The 25,545-nt window shown below is 36.4% G+C and overlaps 1 protein-coding gene across 2 annotated transcripts in view; it reads right to left on the bottom strand.

Moving 5' to 3' along the window:
* ugt8 (UDP glycosyltransferase 8) overlaps positions 1-23,915 on the bottom strand; it is a 43,976-nt gene extending 20,061 nt beyond the window's left edge. Inside the window, exons 1-3 of one of the 2 annotated variants that reach the window (XM_015344334.2) lie at positions 23,868-23,915; positions 13,499-14,325; positions 2,628-2,770 (exon numbers count right to left, since the gene is read on the bottom strand). In XM_015344334.2, coding sequence (XP_015199820.1) covers positions 2,628-2,770; positions 13,499-14,323 — 968 coding nt within the window. In that variant the 5' untranslated portion in view covers positions 14,324-14,325; positions 23,868-23,915. Of the gene's footprint in view, positions 1-2,627; positions 2,771-13,498; positions 14,326-21,798; positions 22,173-23,867 lie in introns of those variants that run through there. The other variant, XM_006629211.3, reaches the window with a different exon arrangement.
* Between the last annotated feature and the right edge of the window lie 1,630 nt (positions 23,916-25,545).

The following is a 25,545-nucleotide window of genomic DNA, read 5'->3' on the forward strand; positions in this document are numbered from 1 at the left end:
CGCTCCCATAACAGAGCAAGCAGCTGAAGAAACCATGACAAGAATGCAGCCCGTCTCCATCTCCACATTATAATTCTTAAAACTGAAGGGTTGTGCCAACACTTGTTTGATAGTTTTGTTCACAATAATAAATGCATATCTACTTGTACAGTATGTGAGAATATAGTAAATTATTTAACTGATTTAACTGTATGAGACTGATCTTTCCTATGAGGTCAACAGTAACATTACAGTCTATATATTTTAACTTTGTTATTACCTCTGATCTATAATCAATGGGTGAATGACGAACCTTTCGTATCACGGCAGATTGATTCACAAATATACTTTATGATGTTTGTTGGTTTGTTACGCATGTTTTGGTGTTCTATCAATAAATTGTATATTTAGAATCCTTGTGTGAGACTGTAAATTATTATGTTTGATTGATTCCTAAGTCAACAAAGCACTCTTGCAATTTACTGTTCCAATTTTGAATTATTACAGTAAAATAAAAACCCTCACATCACTAAACTCACATCACTCATATAAACTTTCTGGACATTACTGTATACATTTGGTAACCAGGAAAATGAGCAGATCTCCTGAGAATCTGAATTGAATTGTTAATCCTCTTCCTGTGAAAAGTAGAGGGCCATCACCAGAGACTGTGATGCAGGAAACTCAAAAGAGAGATATTGAGGAGGCAAGTAAATCTGAATTAGGGTCAGGACTGAGAAAGCTTTATTTTTATTTTGATACTAGTAAGGTGTGTAACAATAGTCTTGTTACAGCTACCTTTGTCAACAAACTTGTCTGGGCTACCTTTTAAACATAAGAATATAAACAAACTTACAAAGAAGAGGGGGTCATTCATTCTGTCTAGCCCATTTGGAAGCTATTAGATAAATGATTCAAGAGAAGTCGGAGTATCAGTTTAACAGATTCGGGCGTGAGATCCACTTATGCTTGTGTAGTCTATGTTTTATGATAACGTTTGTTATTTAATCCTTTTTTTTTTCATTTGTAATCTACACTTAGAAATCTGTGGATTTTTATGTTAATTTTTTAGTAGAAAAATGTGTATCTATGATTACAAACTGTATTCATGTGAGCTCAGCAGAGCACGCAATAGAGTAACATAGGAATCTACTACAGTACCATTAAAAATAGAAAACAGAAAATGTACATATTGTTTTAGAGTGAAATATGGCTTTTGTAAAATTCCTTACTGAGGACTTGAGGAATGCCTGTCAGGTTCAATACAGAAAACAAGTGGCAACAACACAAAACTGGAGGGACTGCTCTAGTGTTCTGCTTTGTTTCTTTAATATTTCTTAAATCGCTGAATGCATTCACGGCATTGTCTTGGTCTTTGACACATTTTGTCCCTTCAGAAAATAAAACATGTTTTGCTTCTTAACTTTTAAACAACATGTTCAAATATTGCCCTTATTTTAGGGAAATGATCAAATCAGATTAAATCTCTGAAATTCCTGATAAGTAAGCAAGGGTTTTTAATATAATGCTGACGGGTTTATACAGTATGAGACCATTAAACTATGAAGACTGAAAATGAAAACCAAACAAGAGAAAGTGTTTTGGGGTTATTTTCCAACTTAAAACGTTTTCTAATGTAAGGAAAAACATCCAACCAGATTTGCATGGGAAAATTGTTATCTATACTATCTACAGGAAATACTGATGTGGGCACGCTTGGCGATTTTACCTTTACCTTATTTACTGCTTTGTTGGCACAACTACTAACTATAATAATGTTAAATAATTCATGTTAAGAAGAAAATATACTGGAAGTTACTGTGCAAGTGCATATTAAAGCTACATGGAAAGTTACTGTACATCTATACACGCATTTGTCATGTGTTACTGCCTCTGCTAATTATAAACATTTAAAACCCACCTATCACTGTGCTTAATAAAAACATTATTAGTTGTATTTCTTCAGAGCTGTTGCAAAATATGCTTAATTGATTCATTAAAAGATTTTTGTTAGGGATATATTTATTCTTAGCATTACTAAACCATCTAATCTTTAATTTAATTCATTATTTCATTTTATGTCATTAGTAAAATATACCACAGCTAAATCATCGGACCAGATTTCACCAACCATACACTAGCAAAACTGTAACAAATTATTATGAAAAGCAGGATTACAAATATTTATATTTGTAGCAGTAACTGACACATTAATTAATTAAGAAAAAACACAAATTTCTGCCTTTGGAGATAACGCACTTAAGGCTCCACTGCCAAAACACTGTTTTTTCTTCTTGACCTGATTCGTTGTTACAAATGTAATCATTTAGAATTAACCTTTGAGTGTTCCCCTACAGCTCTAATGCAGACACATCTCCCCAGTCTACTCCCCCCCAAAACAATGAGTGTCTGATATCCAGTATCTACCACCTTCCAACCAAGGGTAAAACATCAAGATTGTTTTCCACTCTGGACCCACCTCTTCTTATATCTGTTGTATCTAGTTTATGTTTCATCTTCTGTGCTTCATGTTGTGAAGTTGGAAGCTACAAAGGAGTCATGAAAGATACAAACAGCAATTTCTTGCATGGATCTCAACTGTGCAATCACCTCACATTTCAGCAAAAAATAGGGCCTTAAATACCTACCTCCAGATAACCTTCTGAGGAAGACGCGCCAGTGCTCCTGCCAATTTCTTTGCAATATCGTCTGACAAGTACTTAACACCAGCTCCAAATGAAACCAGCACAAAGCCATTTTCTTCTGCTCTGTTAGCCCATACTTCAAATTCCTAAAATGGCAAAAAAGAAGACTTAAATTTAGGATAAGTTTTACTCTTCATCAGAACGAAAACATCTGAAAGATATCAAATCTTAATCCATGTAAACTGCACGCAAACCTACAGTATATAATGATTTAACTCTCCCCCTTCCAGGTCCTAAAGTGGCAGTGTGTTCCCCACAGCATGCAGCATAGCAAATGGGATGAACTCCCCATATTAAATAAACATATCTTGCTCCCCACAATTTAAACGGTACTAAGAGAAAGAACAGTCAGTGAGTAGACAAGATCCCAGATTCAGTTTAAAGGTATTTTCCATCACAATTTTGCATCTCTATGAGATATTCATTATTGCTGTTGTCCAAGGTATTATTGGGTTCAAGCACAAGTAAACAAGTTTATCACATTGTAGAGCCAGTTGACTAGGTTGTACTTAACCAGTGCTAAGTTGGGAGACCTTTATGGAAAATTAAGTTCTTGCTTTAAGTGGGGACCAGTAGCCTGCAGTGTTTCCACTAAACTATGATTTCCAAAGCCATATCCCAATATGGTATCCTCTGGATGATAAGTGAAGCCGACTTCTTGAATATTTGGTCATTAGAGATCCAATGGTCCCGTCCATAAGAGTTAGGTTGATAACCCCTATCTAAATTCCACTTTTAACAATCTGGCTTCTCCAGATATCCCCTTTAATTTAACTGATAAGGTCATTTCCACCACTTCACTTGGTCTGCTTTATAGTATAGTGGGCCTACTGATGGATAATTGTCACCGCACATCAACCAGGTTGGTGCTGCACTTGAGTGGTGCATGAATTGGGTCAGCTTCGACATGTCAAGAATCACCGAGATTCTTCGGGATGAAAAGGACTGCATATATCGAAGAATTTATTCTGAAGGTTTAAGGCATTGTTAAGGCACTGAATAAATAATTCCTTTATTAAAAGAATACAGATGCAGATGTTCATACCAATAAAGCAAACAACCAAAATTCTACAAAAAAGGTGTACTTTTCATACCTACTGGAAAAGCAGGGCACCACAGATACTATACTTGTCTACATAAACATGAAATATGAATATAAAATAAGAAAAATAAAGAAGACTGACAATATATTGTATTTTCTTAATTAGTTCTATTTACTGTCCTAGTGTGCTGTTCAGTAACTGCAATTACATGTATAGCTGCTGCCGAACTTATTATTTCCATGCATCATGTTACAATGGCACGATAATGTTAAACAATTACTATTAGCCTATTCCTTTTGCGAATGGAGACCTAAAATATTTGACCATTACATTTTTCCATCCATTTTTTTAACTGCTTTATCCAATTCAAGGTTGCAGAGGATGCTAGGAGCCTTTCCCAGCTAGCAACAGGCACAAGGTAAGATATACCCTGGATGGGACAACAGTCCATCAGAGGGAACACACAGACACAAACATGCACAAACTCACTCCAGAGCCAATATTTCCCAGAATCCAGTTAACCTACCAGTATGCCTTTGGCTGTGGGAGGAAACCAGAGCACCCAGAGGAAACCCACACGAATACAGAGTAAGCATATGAACACCACAGGACAGGAAATAAACAAAAGGCTCACATACTGAAAGGCAGCCACGCCCTGGAAGTACTGCATCACTGTTCCGGCCTTTTACATGTACTTAATTCACATAACTTGTCTTCATTTATTGCACTCAAACCACATTAACAAAATAACAAAATAACTGAAACTATAATGTATGAAAAAAAATAGTTTTTCCCTTAGTGAACGCCAATATTTCCATTAACTTCACAAAAATCAAATTCTCTGTCAACCTTACTAGATCATTTGCCAAGTGATTTTTTAGATAGCTACAATTTCCAACACAAAATTGTCATTGTCTCTTACATCATGACCTGGATAAAAAGCCTTTGTTAGTATCCTGGTTACATGGGACTTTGTGACAGATGCTTCTCTTTTTACAGTATTGATCAACAGTTTCTTCTCTCTGTGGTAAACCCAAATGTGGAGCAGGTGTGAACCAGTGACGTCAAAACAAAGGTTTAAAAATTCAGATATGGAGAACACACATGTATCTTGCCCATTGAGCGGTTTGCCATTAATTGTTCACTACGGTGGGGTAAGTATAGGATCAGAAAGAATAAGAAAAACAATGATATCCCATACAGAAAAATGGAAGGCGAACAAATGATAGTGAACATAGAAAAAAGTAAAAAAAGGCACACTGATTATTTGGAAGTCACAGCGTAAACACTTATAACCATCACTGCTAAGGGAAAAACTGTAAATTACAAAGATTTGAGCAAAATCCCCCCCCCCCCAAAAAAAACAGCATGTGATGTAAACCACTAAATCTGGTAAAAAAAAACAGTGACAAAAAGTATTATGGATATACAGTATGATGACATGTTGGCACTTCTCAGCAAAGAGAACAAAACAAAAAGGTTCTTTGCAAAAACACTGTGCATTGCCAAAAATATAATGTGCATTTTTTTTAAATGTAAAAAATGTGCCATGCAGTAGTATTTGCTGTAGTCAGAAGGGTTCTCATATGATAAAGACCCCAAGCAATTAGTCAATCTCAAGCTGAACTACTACATACTGCTAAATCAGAATGCAGAACAAAAAATAATGAAATTGATGCAGAGTACTGGCCATTACAATTACTTGATCTTCACCCCAGTTAAATGCTATGCAATCACCCTGGCAGAAGGGTCATAAAAGTAAGCAATCAGCATAAACGTGCTCTGGAAGATTATTTGGACTGAACAGAAAGAAGTCCAAAGTGTGTTTACGTGTGTGCCCCTTGCTGGACTGGAGCCTCATCCATCCCAGCACTCTATATCTGTGGCTTAATCTCTGGAATGCTTATCAGGGATAAGAGACTTTATGATATTAGATGAATCATTAATAATGTTAAAACAATTCATCTGTCTACAGAGAGACAAAGCAACTATGGTACTGTGCCTACTTTACTTTCCATTAAGATACAAACGGAAGGACAAAAAGAAAACAACAATGAGGATGAAAATAATTAGTTCACTGGAACATAAAAACACAAAGCATGACTATACTGTGAATTAAAGAGATCTTGAGATAACTATGAGATACCCTAAACTGAACATAAAACACTTTCTAGGCCAATAAGATCATAGCTAGATAAAAAATAAGTATTTTTATCTATTTTTGTGCAGGGCTACAGACTTGCTGTGCCAGTAAAACCCTGAAAAGTGTCCTTCAAGGATTTATCAGAATTAATTTGAAAAAACAGCCATAACCCCAATGTGGCAAAACCCGTATAGCAGTTCAAGCTCAAGCACAACACTTCCGTAAACCATGCAAATCTGTCCCTCCCTTTGATTAATGAGAGCTACCTTGATCAAAATATGTTGCAAATATGTCAGATGTAATGTGGTGCATCGGTTATGCAAAAAAGAATAAAACAAGTACAGTCTGCTGGCACTTCTTGACAGGTTCCAATCTATATTTAAAAATAAAATCTTCAAAAAGTCCAAATGAACTATAGCTTAACACACAAAATATTTACAACGTGAGAGGTACAGGGAAAACCAATATACATGAAGCCACAACTGCAACAAAAAGGGCAAACCAGTCCGACGCAAAATAAAGCAAAGCTAGAACATTTTAACTCAATCTTGAGAACTTCAAAGCAAGATATGGATCATATTTCCAGCAAACAGAGGTTAATTAAGCAACTTTGAAACTCTGAGCTCCTTTCAATCATCCTTTTTTAAGTGGCTCTCCGCGGATTTAGAAGCTATTTGGTTTAATACAATCAATGATAAAAAAAGAATTGAAAAGAAGGTGGATCTTGGCAAACATACATTCCATCCTAAGTGGACTAGATGGGCTAAATGACCCCATCTTGTTCAGAATTGTTCCTATAGCCTTCAAGTTGTGCTCCAACCAAGACTTGCTTTCGTGCACAAGATGATTTTTGTACCTAGAGTTCAAAGAGTACAAGATGTCTTACGATTTTTGATTTCCAAAACTATGATGGTGAAATGAACAAATGCTACTAACTAAACAGGAAATGCAAAGAAATCTAGTCCACAATCCAAATAGGATCAGATGCAGAACCTATGGTGCAGTTCATGTACGTGCTCCTCACTGCACTAACTGGAATCAACAAAATGTGCTGCAAGATAGATCAAAGGCTATTAATTCACCTCAGAATAATGGATTTTTTAATTATAATTTTTTTTAATAGTCTCTTCTTGGAGAGTGTACCAGTATGAAACTACAATTTCCTGTCAGCTGATCTTAATACTATAGTGACAGTTTCATTCTGGTGTTTTCTTAGGCAATAGCCAATATAAAGTAAGATTACAGCTAAAATTAAAAAATAATGTACTTGAAATCAATATTTCAATATTAATTGTGTTACAGGTGTATTAAAAGTAACTTCATGTTTTATAAGATGTAAAAGTACTGGGTGTTTAGTACTTGCTTCCTAGTTAATTGGTTTGTGCTTGTCATTATAAGAGTCCAATTGTGATATAACTGAAGGCTCCACACCTTGAAACCTTGTGTTTCCTTTCTTCTCTTTTCAGCATGGAATAAACCTTTACTTGTTCCGTTGCAGCCTACACACACTGACGCAGCTCCCTACTTGAACTACATAAAGTATATGTTATACTGTACTATTTTGTAATATGTCTGTGTTTAATACAAGAACTGTAGGTTTTAAATAATATTTTCAAAAAAGCTGTTATGTCTTGTTCATCAAAACAGAAACAGGCAGATTGTTGGTGAGCAAAAAACCTGGAAAAAGTAGCAAATATGTATTGTAAGCGGTGAGTAATTACTGCTTTTAACTGAGTAATTACTGTATACCTCATCACCATCATAATAATACAATCTCACTTCACAACATAAAAACTGCATGTTTTCTTTGAGAGACCATGTGCTTGGTCAATAGCAGAAAGAAGTCATGGATGTCTCAGCAAAACTATGGTAACACAGCAACAGTGTAGTATATTTTGTAATATATACAATGTGTCATTGATTTAGTTCCATTTAAATGTTTGTCTTGCTGTAACAGTTACTGTTTCCCTCCTGCAGTTAACTTTTTTATCTCCTTGTAAGAGTTGACAGTTTTAGCATTATACATTTTAACAAGGATAGCACACAATGCCCTCCATAATGTGAGAGGAATCTCTGCTATGGTACTATGACAGATATAGCTTTGGCAAAAACTGTAGGCAAATAAATTGATACAAGTAACAGAATATATGTAGAGGGTATGGATGTCATGGATTCAAAATATTATTCCAATGACATGGAAATAATTTAAAAGGAAAGTCGAAATTTGCTGCGGACTGTGCAGGATGAAAAGCACAAACGATACAGCTTAAAAAGAGTGTCTTACTAAAGTATTGAGACCCTTCCTACAGTGTCCTGTTTTGTAAAATTGCAAAATGACGCGCACACACTTTTTTAGCTTAATATTTAATTCAAAACCTTCATTCTCAAACTGAAGACATCTGAAGTATGAAGACTTAAAGTACATATCAACAAAAACTAAAGATAAAAAACTGAAATATGTTGACTGCATTCGTTTTGAGATCCGTGAGACCCCACATTATTTGGAGGAAGCTCTTTTTTTAAATGATTTTCTACAAACTTTGCACATCACTGTGGCGCACCTTTTGGCCATTCTTCAGCCATTCTTCTTGGAGGATCTGTTCAAGATTTCTTGGCGATTGCAAATGTATTTGAGCCCCCAAAAAAATCCCAAAACAGCAAAGGACTTGGCTGCTCAAGAGCATTTACTTGCTTCTTCTTAAGCCACTCCAGTGTAGCTTTGTCCCTGTGGTTTGGGTGACTGTCCTGTTGACAGGTGAATTTCATACCACTTTCTTGTTTCATACCACAAGATTTGCTTGTACTTTGTTCCATCTATTTTCCTCTGAAACTCAAAAAGTTTTCCAGTACCTGCTGAACAGAAGTTGCCTCATAACATAATGTTTCCATTAACATACTTGACAGTAGGAATGGTGCTGGCTAAGTGATGCACTGGTTTAGACTTTCATCAGACGCAATGCTTTGCATTTAGACAAAAACATTCCACTTCTGTTTCATCTGATCACATAAACTTTGCCCATGTTTGCAGTACCCCTTGAACTTCTTGTTTTTTCGGTTGTTTTAAGTAATGGCATCCTTCTTGCCATCCTGCCTTAGTTTTCTCCTGTAATGCCCCTAAGCTCTGGAACTCTCTCCCCAAGGATATCAGAGAGTCACCTTCTCTAAACTCCTTCAAATCCAGACTCCAAACCTTCTTCTTTAGAAGAGCCTTTATTCAGCTGGTTCCATTCTTTACCCCTCTGCTCCTACTACACTTAGTACCACAATCCACGGTCTCCTCGTGTGTTTTGTTATTGTGTTTTATCTTGTGTATTTTGTATTTATTGTTGTTGTCATTCTGTAAAGCGCTTTAAGAAGACACCTTTAAAGTTGCTATATAAAATAAAGTTTTTATTATTATTATTATTATTATTATTATTATTACCAGCTAGGTTTGTGAAGTGTTCTGGATATTGTTGACTGACGCCCATTTTTCCCCTGCTCAGCCACTGAGCTCTGTAGTTTTTTTCAGTGTTAGCATCTCACAGTGACATCCCTCACCAGCTTCCTTCTTGCCCGGCTGCTCAGTTTGAAGGGATAGCCTGATCCAAGCATTATCTGGGTGGTACAACGCACCATTCCTTAATTAATAATTGAGCAGACTGTGCTCACACGGAACTACGAGTCATTGATGTTTTCGTAACCTTCTCCTGATCTGAGGTTTTTCAATAAACTTATTGACTTGTTATGAAAGATAGTCTTCAAGGTGGAGTCTTGAAATTCTTGAAATTCACTAGGTGACCAAGGACCTCAAAGAAACAGATTTTTATTCTGACATCATCGGAGCCACTATTATTGTACACAGAGGCCACTCAGCTAATTGTGTGGTTCATTAAGGCACTTTTTTGCAACCAAATTAAATTTATGTTTCAAATGGAAAAAGGGCAGAATGCATACATAATCATGCCTTTACAATGTTTCTTCATATTAATTATCTACTGTATTTCATTCATTTTTTGTTTTTGCTTTAAATGTTGTATTGTGCACAGAAAATATAAAATGCTACTTCAAAGTATGACTGAATCTGAAGGCAACACATTGTGAAAGCTGTGCAAGGGTCTGAATACTTTATCATTTTACTATACATAAAATGTAGTTGACTACAACTACAATGTGCAGTAGAAACTGGTGAAGATTTTGCAAAACAGTGTGCAAATAGTAAGAAACACAATACCACTGTAACCATCAATTTACCAAAAACTACAGTTAAACACTCAAGCCTAAAAAAATAAGAAGTAACCAAGCCAAATGTTTGATGGAACTGTAGATAAAACCAGTTTAGATAAAGGAACAGGAAAACAGAATGATAACACACCTGTCACGTGCAGTAATAAATCAGAACAAAGTTTTGGATGACACATCTTCTTCAGAATGGCTTATTAATAGGAGTGTTAATACGTCTGAGTCAGTACAAAAGGATTTGAAGACCATTTCTTTTCCACCCAAAAACATTTTACATGCAATTTAATACAAAATAGAAATAAAATTCAGAATAAAGATTAAATCTCAGGAGTTGGAGATGGGCCATAATAAAAACCAAACAGACAATATGCTGTACATCTACGTATGCTATAATGTGTACTGGAAATTTATGTTAATAATTGCACATTTATTATACATAAGTTTTTTTTTTCTTTTTATAGTATAGAATAGATTTTAACTTAATATAATATGGCAGCATTTTCATTTAAGATTTGAATCCTACATGTGTATAATAAAATATCTTGTATGTTCCTGTCCAAGCATGGTAATAGGTTGTGTAACAGGTACATTGTAGAAATGAAGAAAATGTTTTTCAATAAGCTTTCTTTAAAGGTTTTATCTGCTGATTGGATTACCTGAGAAATTGTATCCTGTTGGCTCAAGAGGAACTCAACAGGAAAAACATGCTATTTATGTACCACCTACTAGAGTCTGCTACTGGATATTACTTTTGTGCAAGTGTTTTATTGCATTTTAACAGATGTGGGGGTATGACTTTGTTCACACAATATATTGAACTAATTTGTTATTGAAAAAGGCTTTTGTTCTATGATTGTTAAATGTAGATCATTTATATTTTTCTTATAATTACTTATGTGGTCATTGTAAACCCAGACTACAATAAACATACCCATCTTTTAATTCTCATTGGTCAGGTTTCTCAAAATCATGAACACAGCTAAAGGAAAACTCTACTTGAACAGCCAAAATAAAGTACTGCAGTAGCTTATCACACAGTCTGTGTACAATCTCTTAACAGACATATTGTGAGGAGTTCCTCATAATGAACATTAATTCCTCTCTACATATCCACAAATCTAAAAGTATACACAGTATACAATTACCTATTGTACAAATCTACCAGGATTAACTATTAACTGGAAACTAAATCAGTGAAATTATAGTAGATAACTGCCACAGAACTGTACTGCTGCATAAAGAAGGAACAACATTGAGTGAAAAGAGTATAACAATGCATAGTGTCCTTCCACAGTATATACTGTCCATAAAAGAATTTTGCACAGTAGAACTTATATTGACTACATTGTTTGGATGACATTCCTTAATGGCTGTTTTATAAGTCTTTTTGTTTACGATTTCCACAAATCTCTCCCCTATTTTGTTAAACAGAAAGCTAAACCCATAAAACAACACTTAGCACTGTCCGCCTATGCTGTATGGAAGCCCTTCAAAGCTTGTATAACTTCACTGCCTAACAAAATGCCTCATTTTAGTAAATGTTGCTGAATATACAGCTGCATCAGTAAAGCTAAGGGATGGCTGGCACTGACAAGTAGCAGGGGACACTAAGCCTTGTGTCTGTTAAACAAAGTAAACAATGATCACATTTAACAGGAAACTGCATAATGTCTAGAGATTTTACAATACTTTATTGGGGCTTTGGCATCCAAATCTGCATAGTGAATACTGCCTGCATTTCTAATAACCCACTTGTATTAACCACGGTGCTGTGTGGTCATCTGAACTGATTACAGTAACCTCTGTGACAATGTAAGGTTTTAAAGCAAAATCCAAACATTTTTACTTTTTTCTAAAACAGTCACAATTTAAGAAAACGTTTTGCCTTTATTACATTTATCTATTGACTTAAACAAACACTTTCATATAACTTGGACACGACAGACAGAAAACTGTTTTTATCTGACCTGTTCCTGTATTTTTTCATTAGTGCATTTTTTACAATCAAGTCAGCACTTGATACAAGGTACAAGGACCAAGATGAAAATATACAGAACATTTTTCTTCTTTGAAAAAAGTCCTTAAAGTAGCAAATACATCATATTTTTTGACGGAGTGGTTTGTGTTTTTGTTGCAGACCAATTAGGGATGATAATAACACTTGCATGTGAATGTTCATGAGAATTGCAAGACAACATCAAAAATTCAAAACCTGTACATAGTCTCTCTCAAAGCAACTCACCAAAGTGCTCCTGTACCATCTCACACCAAAGCCAAATACACTGGAATTGTGCAACTACACTGCAATTAATGGTGTTGCACTGTCATGAAAATTAAAACATACAACTAATCTAAAAACAAATCTCACCAATGATCAGTTTTCCAAATTGGGAGTTTAAATGTAAGGAGTAACTTTACATTTTTGCTTAACCAACTCACTTACCAAATGTGATTCTAGGTCATGTCATTTATACAGCCCATTTTGGTTTCCCCTGTGGTTGATATTTTGAATCGCATAAAATTGATATTTTGTTCGTATGTTCCACTGTAGTATTGCTGCGCAAACACACAGGATATTGCAGCTTCTGAAGATCTGTTCAAAATAGTGATCAGGCATTATTTTTTGTTTCAAAATAATTACTTCAGAAATTGGACAGCACAGCAGGATGCACACGTAGTTGGACAAATTGACACATACGCATTTACTCATTTGATTCCAGAGATCAAATGAATTAAAAGTACAATTCTCATTGAGCCTCACTGTGTCACTAATAAAACTGCTAATTTATGTCAGTTAAATGATGGTTTATAAAATGCTGAAGACTGACAGCAACTTTGGTAAAGTTGCTTCACAGCAAATGTTTATGAAAAAATAGTTTCCTGGGATATAGGTCACGGTTTCCCCATTATTACCACCCATTATAACCCATAAAACTTAAAAAAACAAGCTTTTTATTATGAATGCTTGTGAAGGGGTGGTACGGTGACACAGTGGTTGGCACTGCTGCCTCTTGGGGTTGGGACCCTGGGTTCAACTCCTAGGGCGCTATCTGCTTGGAGTTTGTATGTTCACCCTGTGTCTGTGTGGGTTTCCTCCAGGTGCTTCGGTTTCCTCTCACAGTCGAAAAGACATACCCGTAAGGTTAACTGGCTTTTGGGAAAATTGGCCCTGGTGTGAATGTGTGCGCATGTTTGCTCTCTGTGTGCCCTGCGATGGACTGGCATCCCATCCAGGGAGTATCCCCACGTGTGTCTGCTGCTTGCCAGGATAGGCTCCAGCTCCCCCGTGGCCCTGTAATGGATAATGTAGGAATGCATCTAAAGAAAAAACTCTCTTCTCCTCATCTCGGTTGTGATATCATCAGAATACAGAACCAGAATAACAAAGAAAAAAAATCAAACCTTACCTCTGGGAGAGGGCTTGGAGGTTTAGTGAGGATGCCACCAACATACACCACATGAGGTAGAGTAGGACGGGGAAACTCCAGAGCCATATCAGTGCAAAGCATCCACAACCGGCTCCCATGCACCAGGTCATGCATAGAGACTTCAGGCTGTATATTATGCTTTTTCATTATCCTGTCATACTTAGGTAGCACCAGGAACTGCACCCCAAAGCGGGATACCAGGTAGACAGCAGTGTTTGTAATCCTTTGGAATAGGTTCATCTTGTCTGTTAGAAGGGAGTTGAACTCGGGGACATATGCTAAAGGAGCCGGTGCCCCTACTTCAGCAGGATACCAGAGACCAGTACTAAAAACTGCATACCTCACTCCTAGGAAATGAGCAATAACAAACCCACACATTTCATTGGGGTCAACCAACAGCAGGTCAAACTTTTCTTCCTTGAGACGAGACATCACGGCCTTGCTGCCTACTATGGCGTCACAGTTCTGGGAGTAGTGTTCCAAAATGTCAAAGAGCTCTAGCGCAGTCAAGCGTCCAGAGAAGATGTTTTTCATCTTGGACTGCAGAAAGTTATCTGCTGAAGTGCTGTTAAAGATGCCAGGGTAGCGTTGAAGGCGGTAGTGTTCAGATGGGGGCACGTCTCGGCCCTCTGACACCAAGAAGACAGTGTCATGCCCTTCTTGGTGCAATGCAGCAGCTAGAGTCTTGAAGATGTAGAGGTGGCTCTCAAACATGATAGGAGGCACAATCACGATTTTGGCAGCCCATGTCAGGCCAGCAGCAATGCACCACAGTAAGGCGGCAATGGCAGGATATAACTTCATGGCTGTAGATTGAAAACGAAGACAAGAGTAAGAAATTATTCTCTTCACTTCATACTGGTTATGTTTATAACAATTCTCTAAGAATGTCTGTTGCAATCAATTCAATATAAATTGCATCTCCTTTTATTCAAATGGCAGTGCCACTGTCTAGCCTCATCTTGCCAGATCTCAAAAGCTAAGGAAAGTTGGACCTAGTCATTGCAGGGATAGGACACCTCTCAGGAAAACAAGGTTGATAATATACAAGGCGTTGGTTGGGCACTAGTTTTCATTCCTTCCTGCAGGTAAGCGTTTCTAAGTTTGTACCCTTGAAAATACCCAAATACCTTCTTATATATTTGAAGGACTTCAAGATTCTTTAAAATGAAAAGATGCTTTACAAATACAAGGGACCGGGACTGTTATTATTAACTGTCCCTGAGGCTTAATTGACAGTATCTTGAATGTTACAATGTTTTGAACCTTTTGTTTTAATGGTAAACAAAAGTCCGCCCCTTCGTGTTTAGTAAACAAATCAGTTTATCACTCACATTACACTGTATATGCAGAGACACAAAATTGGTTTTAATAATTTATTTAGAAGTCCATCCAGAATGCAATGATTCGACTGTCAGTGACATTTTATCTGACTGAAAAAGGAGACTAACATTACATTTAGGAGTTTTACAGTTTTTCTGGATTTTAATTTTGCTCTCAAGGTTTGTTCATGGATAACTACAAAAGCTACCTTGTGCACAGCCTCTGCTGTCACAAAACCAGTACGAATGCCAGCTTGCACAACAACCTTTACCTCATTATGGGATAAATGTTTAATGAACACAGGATTAGAGCTAACGTTCAAGTTTCAAGATTCTTCCAAGATTCTCTTTGTATTTTTTAATTATACTTAATACCCACTATTGGCGTAGATGAGTTATTTCAACTGAAAAAAATATAATTAAAACAATTTGGGAAAACAAGCTGTTAATAGCAAAGAAGGGCAAATATATTGCAAGCACTAAACAAATACCAGTGAACCACCCCAAAAACTGCAATCTGACTGATCCAGTTTTTTAAACAAGCTGGTACCTACAGTAGTTGTTGTATTCTACATTCACTAATTCCCATCAGGTCTTATTATTTCCTGGAGAAAGGTAAAAGTAACATAATTGTTTCTTTATGTTCTACAGCATAGGATAGAGGATCCATGTGTGGGTTTGAAAGTATGGGAGACTATTATAAAAGGAGATTTTTTACATTTAATTCCTAGCCTATAGCAGTTGGCCATTTGCAAACCTATACATACTGTACAGTACATAAGCAACTCTTCAAAAATTAAATTCCATTAGGATTATCTGTCAAAACTCATTTCCTACAGTTGTTAAAGCCAACGAAAATACTCTCAAAGTAAACAAGTTTGCCTTTGCCATCTAAACTAAACTTAAAATATTGAGACTTAAACATCTTGAAAATTGTGCTGATTTCCCTACAAGTATTAATGTGGTGAAGCAATTTTTTTCTCTAACCATATTTGAGTCTTTTGAAACAATGTGTTGGCAGAATCCCATACACATTGGCAAAATGTTGTCTTGTCTACTTTAATGTATTTCCAGAATTTATTCCGCTCTCTGCTTAGAAAATAGTGAAAAAACGTTACACGAGAGAAGGCCTTTAACACATCTTATCCTGTCAGTCGCTGTTCTTAGCTGGAAGACAGTGAACTTTCTATTTGAAGAAAGCAAACAATTTATTCTAGCCTTTCAAAAAAGAAACACTCTAAGGATAAATTACATTATCAAAGACACAAAACATTTTACTCTGTAAGCTGTCATTTGAAAGAGTGGAGAGCAAAAGGCTCAAGGTTTAAGATTTCAAGTACGGCCCTGTCTTTTAGAGCTCTATTGTCACAACTCTCCAGGAGCTTAGCTATGGTTACATTAGGCTTTATTCATGAAAGTGATCTGAAGAATCAATGTCACTATGAGGAAGCAAGTAAAACTATCTTTAATATATAAAGGTTTACAGATTATAGATTGGATCCAACAGTACCAACTATCAAAGCATTATTCCATCAGAACTCTGAAATGAACATAGAGAATTAAAGTGTATGATATGACCTCATCATCAACACACCATATTTTTTGGGGTGGGGTAACTTTACCATGACAATTAAATTGTCCCCGAAATCAGAGATGTCTAATTTCATAAGTTAGCAAAGCAAAATGTATAAACGCTTTTCCTGATGGGTTTTTGGAGTATGACAAGCATGCGGTTAAATAAATACTTCTATCTTTAGACAGCCAGTGAAACCTGATGGAGCTTTGATATATAGCAAAGCACACATCAAAGCAGCAAATGAGAGACACAAGGAAGGAATAAACTACTGCAAATAATATTTTCTTAAAAGCATTTTAAGCCATTTTGATTCAAATCCCGGTAAATGGATTGTGCCACTAAAATGTTAATTTTGTTCTATTTGCAAAGATAAAATTAATTACAAATAAAACATTGCAGCTCATACTTTAATACCACACATATTCAAGTACCAACAAAGAAATGTGGGAGGTTATGTTAAACCATGACAAGTAACTTCATCTATAGTGATTTTCAGAACCAGGGCAAACTGTTTAATTCAAGAAGACTCCTGTACAGAGAATCTTATGTATTAGAGCTCTCATAGAGGATTTGTAATAATTATCAGGTCTCAGCTCCCACACACAATACTGGATTATCAGCAGCACAGTGGCCTGGCAATTAGCCCTGCTACTGTACCTCACAGCACCAGGGTTCAAGCTTCTATTCTAGGCAGGAGAACCTGCCCATGCGCACCAAAGTCATTTATGTTAGTGTTGATCGACTATCATAAAATTAGTTCACATGGGAAGCTGCATCACCATGCATGGGCTACACAGGGAATACGTAAAGGTTAATTCCACACAGAAAAGTAGGAAGAAGAAATACAGCTCACAGCATTTCAGCTGTTGAGCCTTCCATGTGTGTGTACCAAGTTTTCCTCAAACCTGAAGTCAGCTCAACAAAACATTGTATTTCTTCTTTCTATCTCCTTTCGGGGAAAGGAGACTTTTACAGATGGGTGAATGCTTCCTTTATAGTGTATGGGACTATGCATAAACAAGAGGCTAGTCTCCTCTCATTTTTAGGCCTTTCTGATGATTTTGTGTTCATCTCCTCAGTGAACCAGGGTCCTCTTCAAGCAAACCATTAACAGTACAACCCTGGGAAAGAGTTTAACCCATTTATGTTGGATTACCCTCTATGTTGCTAAGAATGTTTAGATTTAAAAACAATGATAAGCAAATGAAATGCAAACATAGATTACAGAAATAGAAAAGACCATAACGGACTTCAATTAAATAATTCCAACATATCATTCATTGAATCACACAGAAAAGAAAAGTGCAGGATGTGCCAGATCAGCCATGAATTTAGAAGGATTCTCTAAACTGTAACACTTAGCTGGACAAATCCACAAGTCAAACTGATTCTTGTGCTTATAAATAATCATTCAGAAGAAGGTTCTTCTGAAGAAGTCTTGATGGGTCTGAAGGATCTCCAGTATGTAGAGACTGTAAAAGATCCACTTCATTATGATGTTCAATCATCTTCTTTTATCATCGCCCCACACATATAAGCTGCAACTGGGAGAAAAGATAGTTCCAAATCTGGGGTAATAATGAAAAAGGAAGGAAAACCTCTGTAAACTGAAGTGTTGGGGGGGAACAAAAGAGTAAAATACTTCTGTACATTAAAACAAACTATAACAAAATAAACAGCTTTTTCCAGAACATAAGATTGGGCCTATATTAGTTTAGATACCTATTGACTCTGAAATTTAAGATCACAAACTTATAACAAAATATACATAAATAATTATAACATTTGCATATCTAGTTTATATTCATTCAAACTGGAAAACTAACTACCGATTGGAATACTTTATGAAATGAAAAATACTAACAATTCTGTTAATAGGCTAACAAATGACAAAATAATACAAAATGGTAATGACATTTAGATACCAAAAAGTGAACTTCTATAAAGATAAGAATTCTAATTTTAGACAAATAATTAAACATCGTTTTGAATTAATCTGCAAATGGCTTGTGTGTTTATGCAGTGCTTATTATTTCCCACTTGATTCCTGAAATCCTGATCAAAGTACAAACCCTTTTGAAGGAGAAAAATATATATATATTAAAATGTAATCCAAGTTCATTTTTAAAATAAAGATTACAGCATCATTGAAGGCATAATACTTTTCTGACATTTAATACTTGTGTAATCATACTGTCTCTCTCATTATGCTGTTTTTTTTTTTTCTGGTTAGGACATATACTGTAATGGAGCTTTATTTGACCTTTGTAAGAATATACTGTTAGCAAAAAACTATTTCCTAAAATACTGTTAATAATAATGCCTTTTTTGAAGCTTGGCTTGATAGAATTTTCTGGTCTTCGGTTTTTAATACATTAAATACCACTTCTCAAACATCATCTAATCAATCAGCAGTAGTAGGCAGCATTTACAAAAATATCGAAAGTATAAACAAGCTTAATTGCAATGATCATTAATTTGTTACAATTTGCAATCTAAGTTTGATAAATGAACACCTGAAAGAATTCCAACAGACACCCAGAGACCTGAAACAGCTGCAACATTGCAGCTGTAACAGTATTTATCAAAGCCTGAAGAGGTCACAGAAGAAACAAAACGAACCAAAGTTGATTACTTGTTCTAGAACTGCTGATCCAGTGACAATTGGCAAGTTAAAAAGTAAGTTTGATTTTCTATATTCGTGAACATAATACTTCTCTACTTGCAGCCAAAGACCTAGTTACACTTGAACACCTAATGAAAAATAATTTAAAAATCTAGCTTCCATTTTTTAAAATAGATATTAGCCACATCTCGCAGCAATTAGAATTAACGTTTGACTTGTTTAACTCGAACAAATACACCCTCACTCTCAGTGCAAATACAGTATACGATCCTGTAGAAACGGTGTACAGTTCTGAAGCAGTTGTGTTGTGCCTTAAGAAAACCATCAGCACCTAGGATGCAGCTTTATATCGTCACAAATTGTATCTGTGAACATCATATTGTTTTGATATTCAAACAAATTGGTAAGCATGTAGTTTTTATCCATTCAATATCCTTCAGTTAGCCAAGTCGCTGTTTTTCTAGTCAAACATTTATCATAAAACCAGGATAAGCATCTTTGCTAATACACATTTCTTTAGGAATCTAAAATTTATGACAACACAGATGCCTGCCTCCTCAGTCTTCCATTAACACAAGAATAAATAAAGAACTGGGTCTTGAAGGGCAAACACTGTGTATTTAATAAGTACTGTACCCCATCCTAAATCATTCCCTAGTGTGTCTTACAAACCAATCTACACATGTGTGTCCATCTAGGTATTCTTTCCAGCCAGCGCTCCCAAAAGGCAGGCTGTCTTTGTTGGTGGCATAACACAATAAACAGCTCACATGAGGCAACTCAAGAAGAAACCTCCCTAACAAGTAAAACTAGAATTTCTTATTTACCTGTTTTCTAAATTTACGATGCAGTACCCAAAGCAGTTTTTTTTTTCCTCATGGTGTGGACAAGAATACTTATTCCAAGATGTGCTGTGTATTTTTTTTCTTTCATTACAATCATTATTTCTCACCCTAACCATACAGTATATGCCTTAGGGATTTAAAGGATTTAAACTGTGTATTTAGCAACACTTGACTGAAGATAACACACAATACAGTATATCCACAAAACAAACATTTTTAGAGCTGCTGCAAACATACAAACTTAAAATATTGTAGAACAATGCCTTCGTTTCAACAACTACATACAGTGTGTTCAAAAGAAATATCTACTTAATAAGACCTTGGTAGTTTCTTAACACTGCAGTGACTACAGGAAAGCAATGCCAGAGGGGAAAACATGGAATCTGACTATTCTGTCTAGGTTACTAGGACAGGAAAAGTGCAAAATTAGAAATGCTTCACTTAATCCATGCATCTCGAAAAAATGTAAAAAAACAGGCTTGGTTTGCTCATGTACAGTAAATACATGACTTTGAAAGCAGGCATGAAAATATGTAAAGGAAGCATTGGTTTAACTAAGTGTTGCACTAAGTTTAGTGCATCAATCAATGTGTGAATCCACTTTTCTATACTGCCTCCCTCACAACAGGCACTTAAAAATACAACGGATTAAGATGACTTCCGAATGCTCAAATACAGTACAGGATATTAAACGCAGCCTAGTGTTAGTTATTAATAGAAATAGAAACACTGACGTTAAAAAGGCAAACTAGTAAATTATTTTTCATTTTTAAAATGGCTAACACTTTATCATGGTAGAAGGTGCAAAGATATGTACGTCAGCGCAGTTCACAGGTCGAAGGAACACACTTAGCGAAGAAAAGTTTTTTTTTTTTCCATGATGCATGAGCACAAACGCACAAGCAGTTTGGATTCAAACGTCCTCTGCGAAAGACATGCAAAGCACACTGACATTTTCGGGGGCTGACAGTACTTAACAAGTGTTGCTGCCACTATGATTCAGAAACCTGAACTTTTTTTTTTTTACAATAGTTCATACAGTACATTGTACTACATCCCTAAAAGAAAACCGAATCGTTCACATTCACGTCCATAATGCTTTAACTGTACATTAAGACGTTTTAAAACTAACATTTGTATTAACTTTTCAGTTTTACAGCCACTTGTGTTATAGAGGAACAAGTAATAGGTTTATTCCATGCTGAAAAAAAAGAAGAAAGAGAACACAACGTTTCGGCCGTGGAGCCTTCTACAGGTGTGTGTTATATTTAACGATATACAATATATACATTGATGTGTGCCTTTGGCTACTGCCACCAAGTTCAAAAATTAGTACAGTACGATAGGCAAGGTTGCTAACCCGAAGCTAAACTATAATTCGTATCCTCCATTTAGCAACTCAATAATATAATATAAATATAAAACGTAATAATAATAATAATTCAAATAAATAAATTAAGCAGTGCATTTCTAAACAAAATATCCCAAAGTTACGATTCTTAATCCACGTTTCAGTGTGGTAAAAACTAAGCAAATCTGTCACTGAACTGTCGTAACGCATTGTAGTACTACACGAGTCAACCTAGGCATCAGGTGACTTATCACCTTGCGCTGTCTTAGGGCCAAAAACACAAATAACCTACTGCAAAAACATGTTTTATACTGTATATTTGCTGTTTTCTTTCAATAACCTGAGTACGGCAATAGACAGAAAATATATTTTGTAGTGAAAGCAGTTTATTCAATTGATATTTATTTCCACTTAGTCGCTCTTTAGGCGACTAAATTCAGGACGTCCAATTCAAATCGCACAAAAAAACCGGCAAAAACTATAACAGAACCCATGAAAAAAAATCAATTTAATCCGCAATCGATTAAGGAATCCCGAATTGGGACCAGTGTCTATTTACCTTTTTAGCTGACCCGACCTGGCGAATCCTTGTAATGCTGCTAAGACGCAAGGCGAAGATATTCTATTATAAAAATCCCAGAAATAAGCCCCGTGGACCCACTGCCACAGAGCTCTGTCCTACTCCCCGTTTTAATAGTGCAAGTTTCCTTCCAACGCCGAGAACTACACTTTCGGATCAGACTGGCAGCCTGTTGCGGAGAGGCGGAGCAGTCAGGATTCACAGGGATCTGAAGGGAGTGGCGTGAATGTTGCAGGTGTACAAAAACACTTCACCCTGGACCATTGTTCCGATCCGAAAACTGTATCACTACGCCTCTTGAGTGTTCTTATGTATTCGGAATGAAAGATGCTGTCGTGTAAGAAATAAGTGCCTCCCTGCAAAAAAAAAAGTTATCTCAAAATCAGACATACATTTGCATCCAAGATATCCTGGGGGTTTTGTTCAACACTCACCAACAAAATGCAGTTTGCATTTGTATAGATATTTAAATCAAGCAATGCTAGAATTATAATTGGAGCCAAACATTTGAATCATCTGTAATACTCTTTAACGGATATTTAAAACAAACCTGAATCTTGCTATGCAAAAAGTCAACAAGCTAATGTGGTAGTTTGCGGATCTAACAACGCCCTTAACCAGGGCTCATCTCAAAGGAGGTTGCTTTTCTGTCCGCATTCATTGCTGAACTGCTTGCAAAAGGCAGATTGAGGCAGTCTCAGCCAGTCGGCCTATGGGAGGAAATTTAAATAAACTGGAGAAGGAAGTATTTACTGAACATTTTCAAACAAATATTTAATGCATTCTTGGTCTCATGATCGCATGTCATCAGAAAATGTAAACTCTAGTAGTACCACATCCGTCGATACTTTTTGAGGACATTAATGTGTTTTACCCTCCTCGTTCCCCAGAAAGCTCAATTTCAAAAGGAACTATGCTTTCGGTAGTTCTCACGCACACAATTAGATGATGTCAGATTAACGTGCTTCATTTTATATACGACTGGTATATAAAATGAAAATGTTTACATTGTGCAATCAGTTCGTTTGTCAGATGAACTTGGTCAGACAAGTAAATACTGTACAGTCTGCAATGGAAATATACAGCACTTGGTAAACGTAGTGCAATTCTATCAATTAAAATACATTCCGTATCTCTATCGACGGTATGACAATATCAGCGTGCTGTTCTAAATTGTAGCCCTACGGTCACGCATTTACAAGTCTTTTTTTACCTTATACATCAGTTATTTTAATTTTAGTGCTAGCTAAGCTCGGTGAGACCACCCGAATGTCACGACCTAAGGCAAGCCAGCCAACGTTTTAATACATCACAAAATACAGCAACCAAGGTGAGCCGAAGGCGGAGCTTCATACTCTGACACCAGCCTCTCAAACCCTGAGGTAAAAAAAAAATAGTTTAACGGGCATTACCCTTTAAAGAGGAAAAAATCTCCATTCCATCTCCTGCAGCGCCCTCAATGCAGTTAATCTTAGACACCTGTAAATTATTGATCAATTTCACCAAGTACAATTAAGAGAAATCCGGTCATTGAGGGCTGAAGAACAGTCTATAGAGTTTGTTTCTAATCATCACTAATTTACTTAACATATCACCCGTTTAATTTGTCAGAAACCAGTTGCGCCACGTTTTTATAAAACGATTTAAAGGCGACAACTAAAACGTACTGGATCGGGGGGGTATTTAAGGGGCAGAGTTGGACATACTGTACCTCGTTATAGAGTTTGGTGTGCCCTAGATTAAAAAAAAAACACAACTGTGTGGTAAACAAGCGTTACATACCGGTAAACAGAAATTCGAAAATATTTCAACTCCCTAATTAAGATGTGCCGGCCCCCCAAAAGCTAAATTTGTGTTACATCCATAAAAATATTTACGCCATAGGAGGAAACACGGTTCTCACTTTCTGCTCCCTAATGTAAAGGCAATACGAGACAAATTAAATGCTCGAGACTTGAATCTTAGATCCAAAACACAAACCTTAAATGCCCAGCCATAACACTTTGAGAATAATTATGTAATTTACCACGGCTTGCGTGTCATTTTACCTTTAACCTCGATCTTCAACTGACTACAGAGATCTGTTGGTGTGTGTACTCTGCCCCGCTAAACTGTTGGTGGGGGGAGGGGGATGTACAGTATATGCATCAATATGGCCCATCTTCCACCTACCTAGTTTTCCAAGGGTAAAAGATGTGATAGTGTCGTGGGCTGTCTTCAGAGCTGCCTTACATTTTTGGTGTGGCTATGTGGGCTACACTGCACTCTTTCCCTGCCTGAACATCTCAAATGGAGCAGTTCTATCTGTTAGTAGTAAAATCCTTAAAGCTGTGCAACAGTCAGAGGCAGATAACTGCTGTTTCACATTGCACTCCATCAATCTTCTGTATCTTTGTAAGAGCTTTGGTATATGTTCTCCAATGTCTTTGGTTGAAGGTGTAAAGTTAAATTACAGGTATACTAATTCTGTGATCTTCTGATTCTGATCGCTTAGCATGAGCTAGCAAAATATCAGATTCACTACTTTCTTCATGTTTTAGACTTCATACTAAAATTCCTTTGCCCCATCATAAAGGCAGGACCTGAGCTGATACAGTTTGCCCAGCAAAACATTTCAGCTACTGTAGTTTGTCAATGACACTTTAAAGAGACCTGATTGCCTTAAGTCAACTGCCCTGTCTTCAGTGCTCATCTCTCTGAGACGGAAAATAATAGGTTGAACAAACAAATGAAAAATATTATCCTCACCTAATAAGAAGTGTATTTACAAGAATAGTGAGAATAGTTATCATTATTGCAGTAATTTTTTCATTTGGATGAATTTGTACCATATATGAACAAGTACAGCCTTTAAAGTCATATACTTATGCACAAAATACATTATTTGCACATACAAAGTAGGGCTCTATTTATGACAATGAGTGCTGTATAAATAGGACAACAACATTAACCAAAATACAGTAGGTGTTACACTGGAAGTTTTACAGGTTGAACAAGAAAGAGCTTAGTAACATTGTTAGCTGTGAATTACAATTAGAAGCCCATTTTCAGTCGATTATGGAACGCTTCAGTTGATTAAGATAACATTTTATCAGACAGTATACTGTCTATTTAAGTATAGACTTAAATTATGGGACCAGATACATTTTGTACAGAATTAATTTTAGTTTAGACCAATTTTATTAACACAGTTAGCTCAGGTATGAAAGTGTTCTTTCAAACAATTACATACATGTAGCCTTAGGCTGTGTGTGATAATAGTGATTCACATCATTTCAGAATAAAAACACTGTAATGCCATTCTGGGTGTGGTGCCTTTAAGAGGCAGAGCCTCGTTAAGAAGAGATGCGTTACCTAAGTAACCACAGATGAGTTGATTTGGAGTAATCATGACATACAGCTGGGAGTGAGCCTTAAGAGCAGTACTTCCCCCCCCCCCCCCCCCCCCCCTCAGAGACTAAGTAAGATGTCTGTCCTGTGTTAGCTGCAGAACAGGAAGAGTATGGAAGATCAGGTCTCCTGCTAACATGCAGACTGAGGCAACACAACAGTCAGTGGGGGGGCACTGCTGGTGGGGGTACTGTTAGAAGAGCATGTCTGATTTTTTTTTTATAGAAATGAAAAAGAAGAGCTGCCACTATCCCTGTGGCATCACAATATCTGTATCTGTAAGCTCTATTGCATTGCCCCTGGGACACATGTTTCATCAAGGAGACTTGGGAGCAT

Source organism: Lepisosteus oculatus, chromosome 1 (assembly GCF_040954835.1).
Source record: "Lepisosteus oculatus isolate fLepOcu1 chromosome 1, fLepOcu1.hap2, whole genome shotgun sequence".
Classification (NCBI taxonomy): domain Eukaryota; kingdom Metazoa; phylum Chordata; class Actinopteri; order Semionotiformes; family Lepisosteidae; genus Lepisosteus; species Lepisosteus oculatus.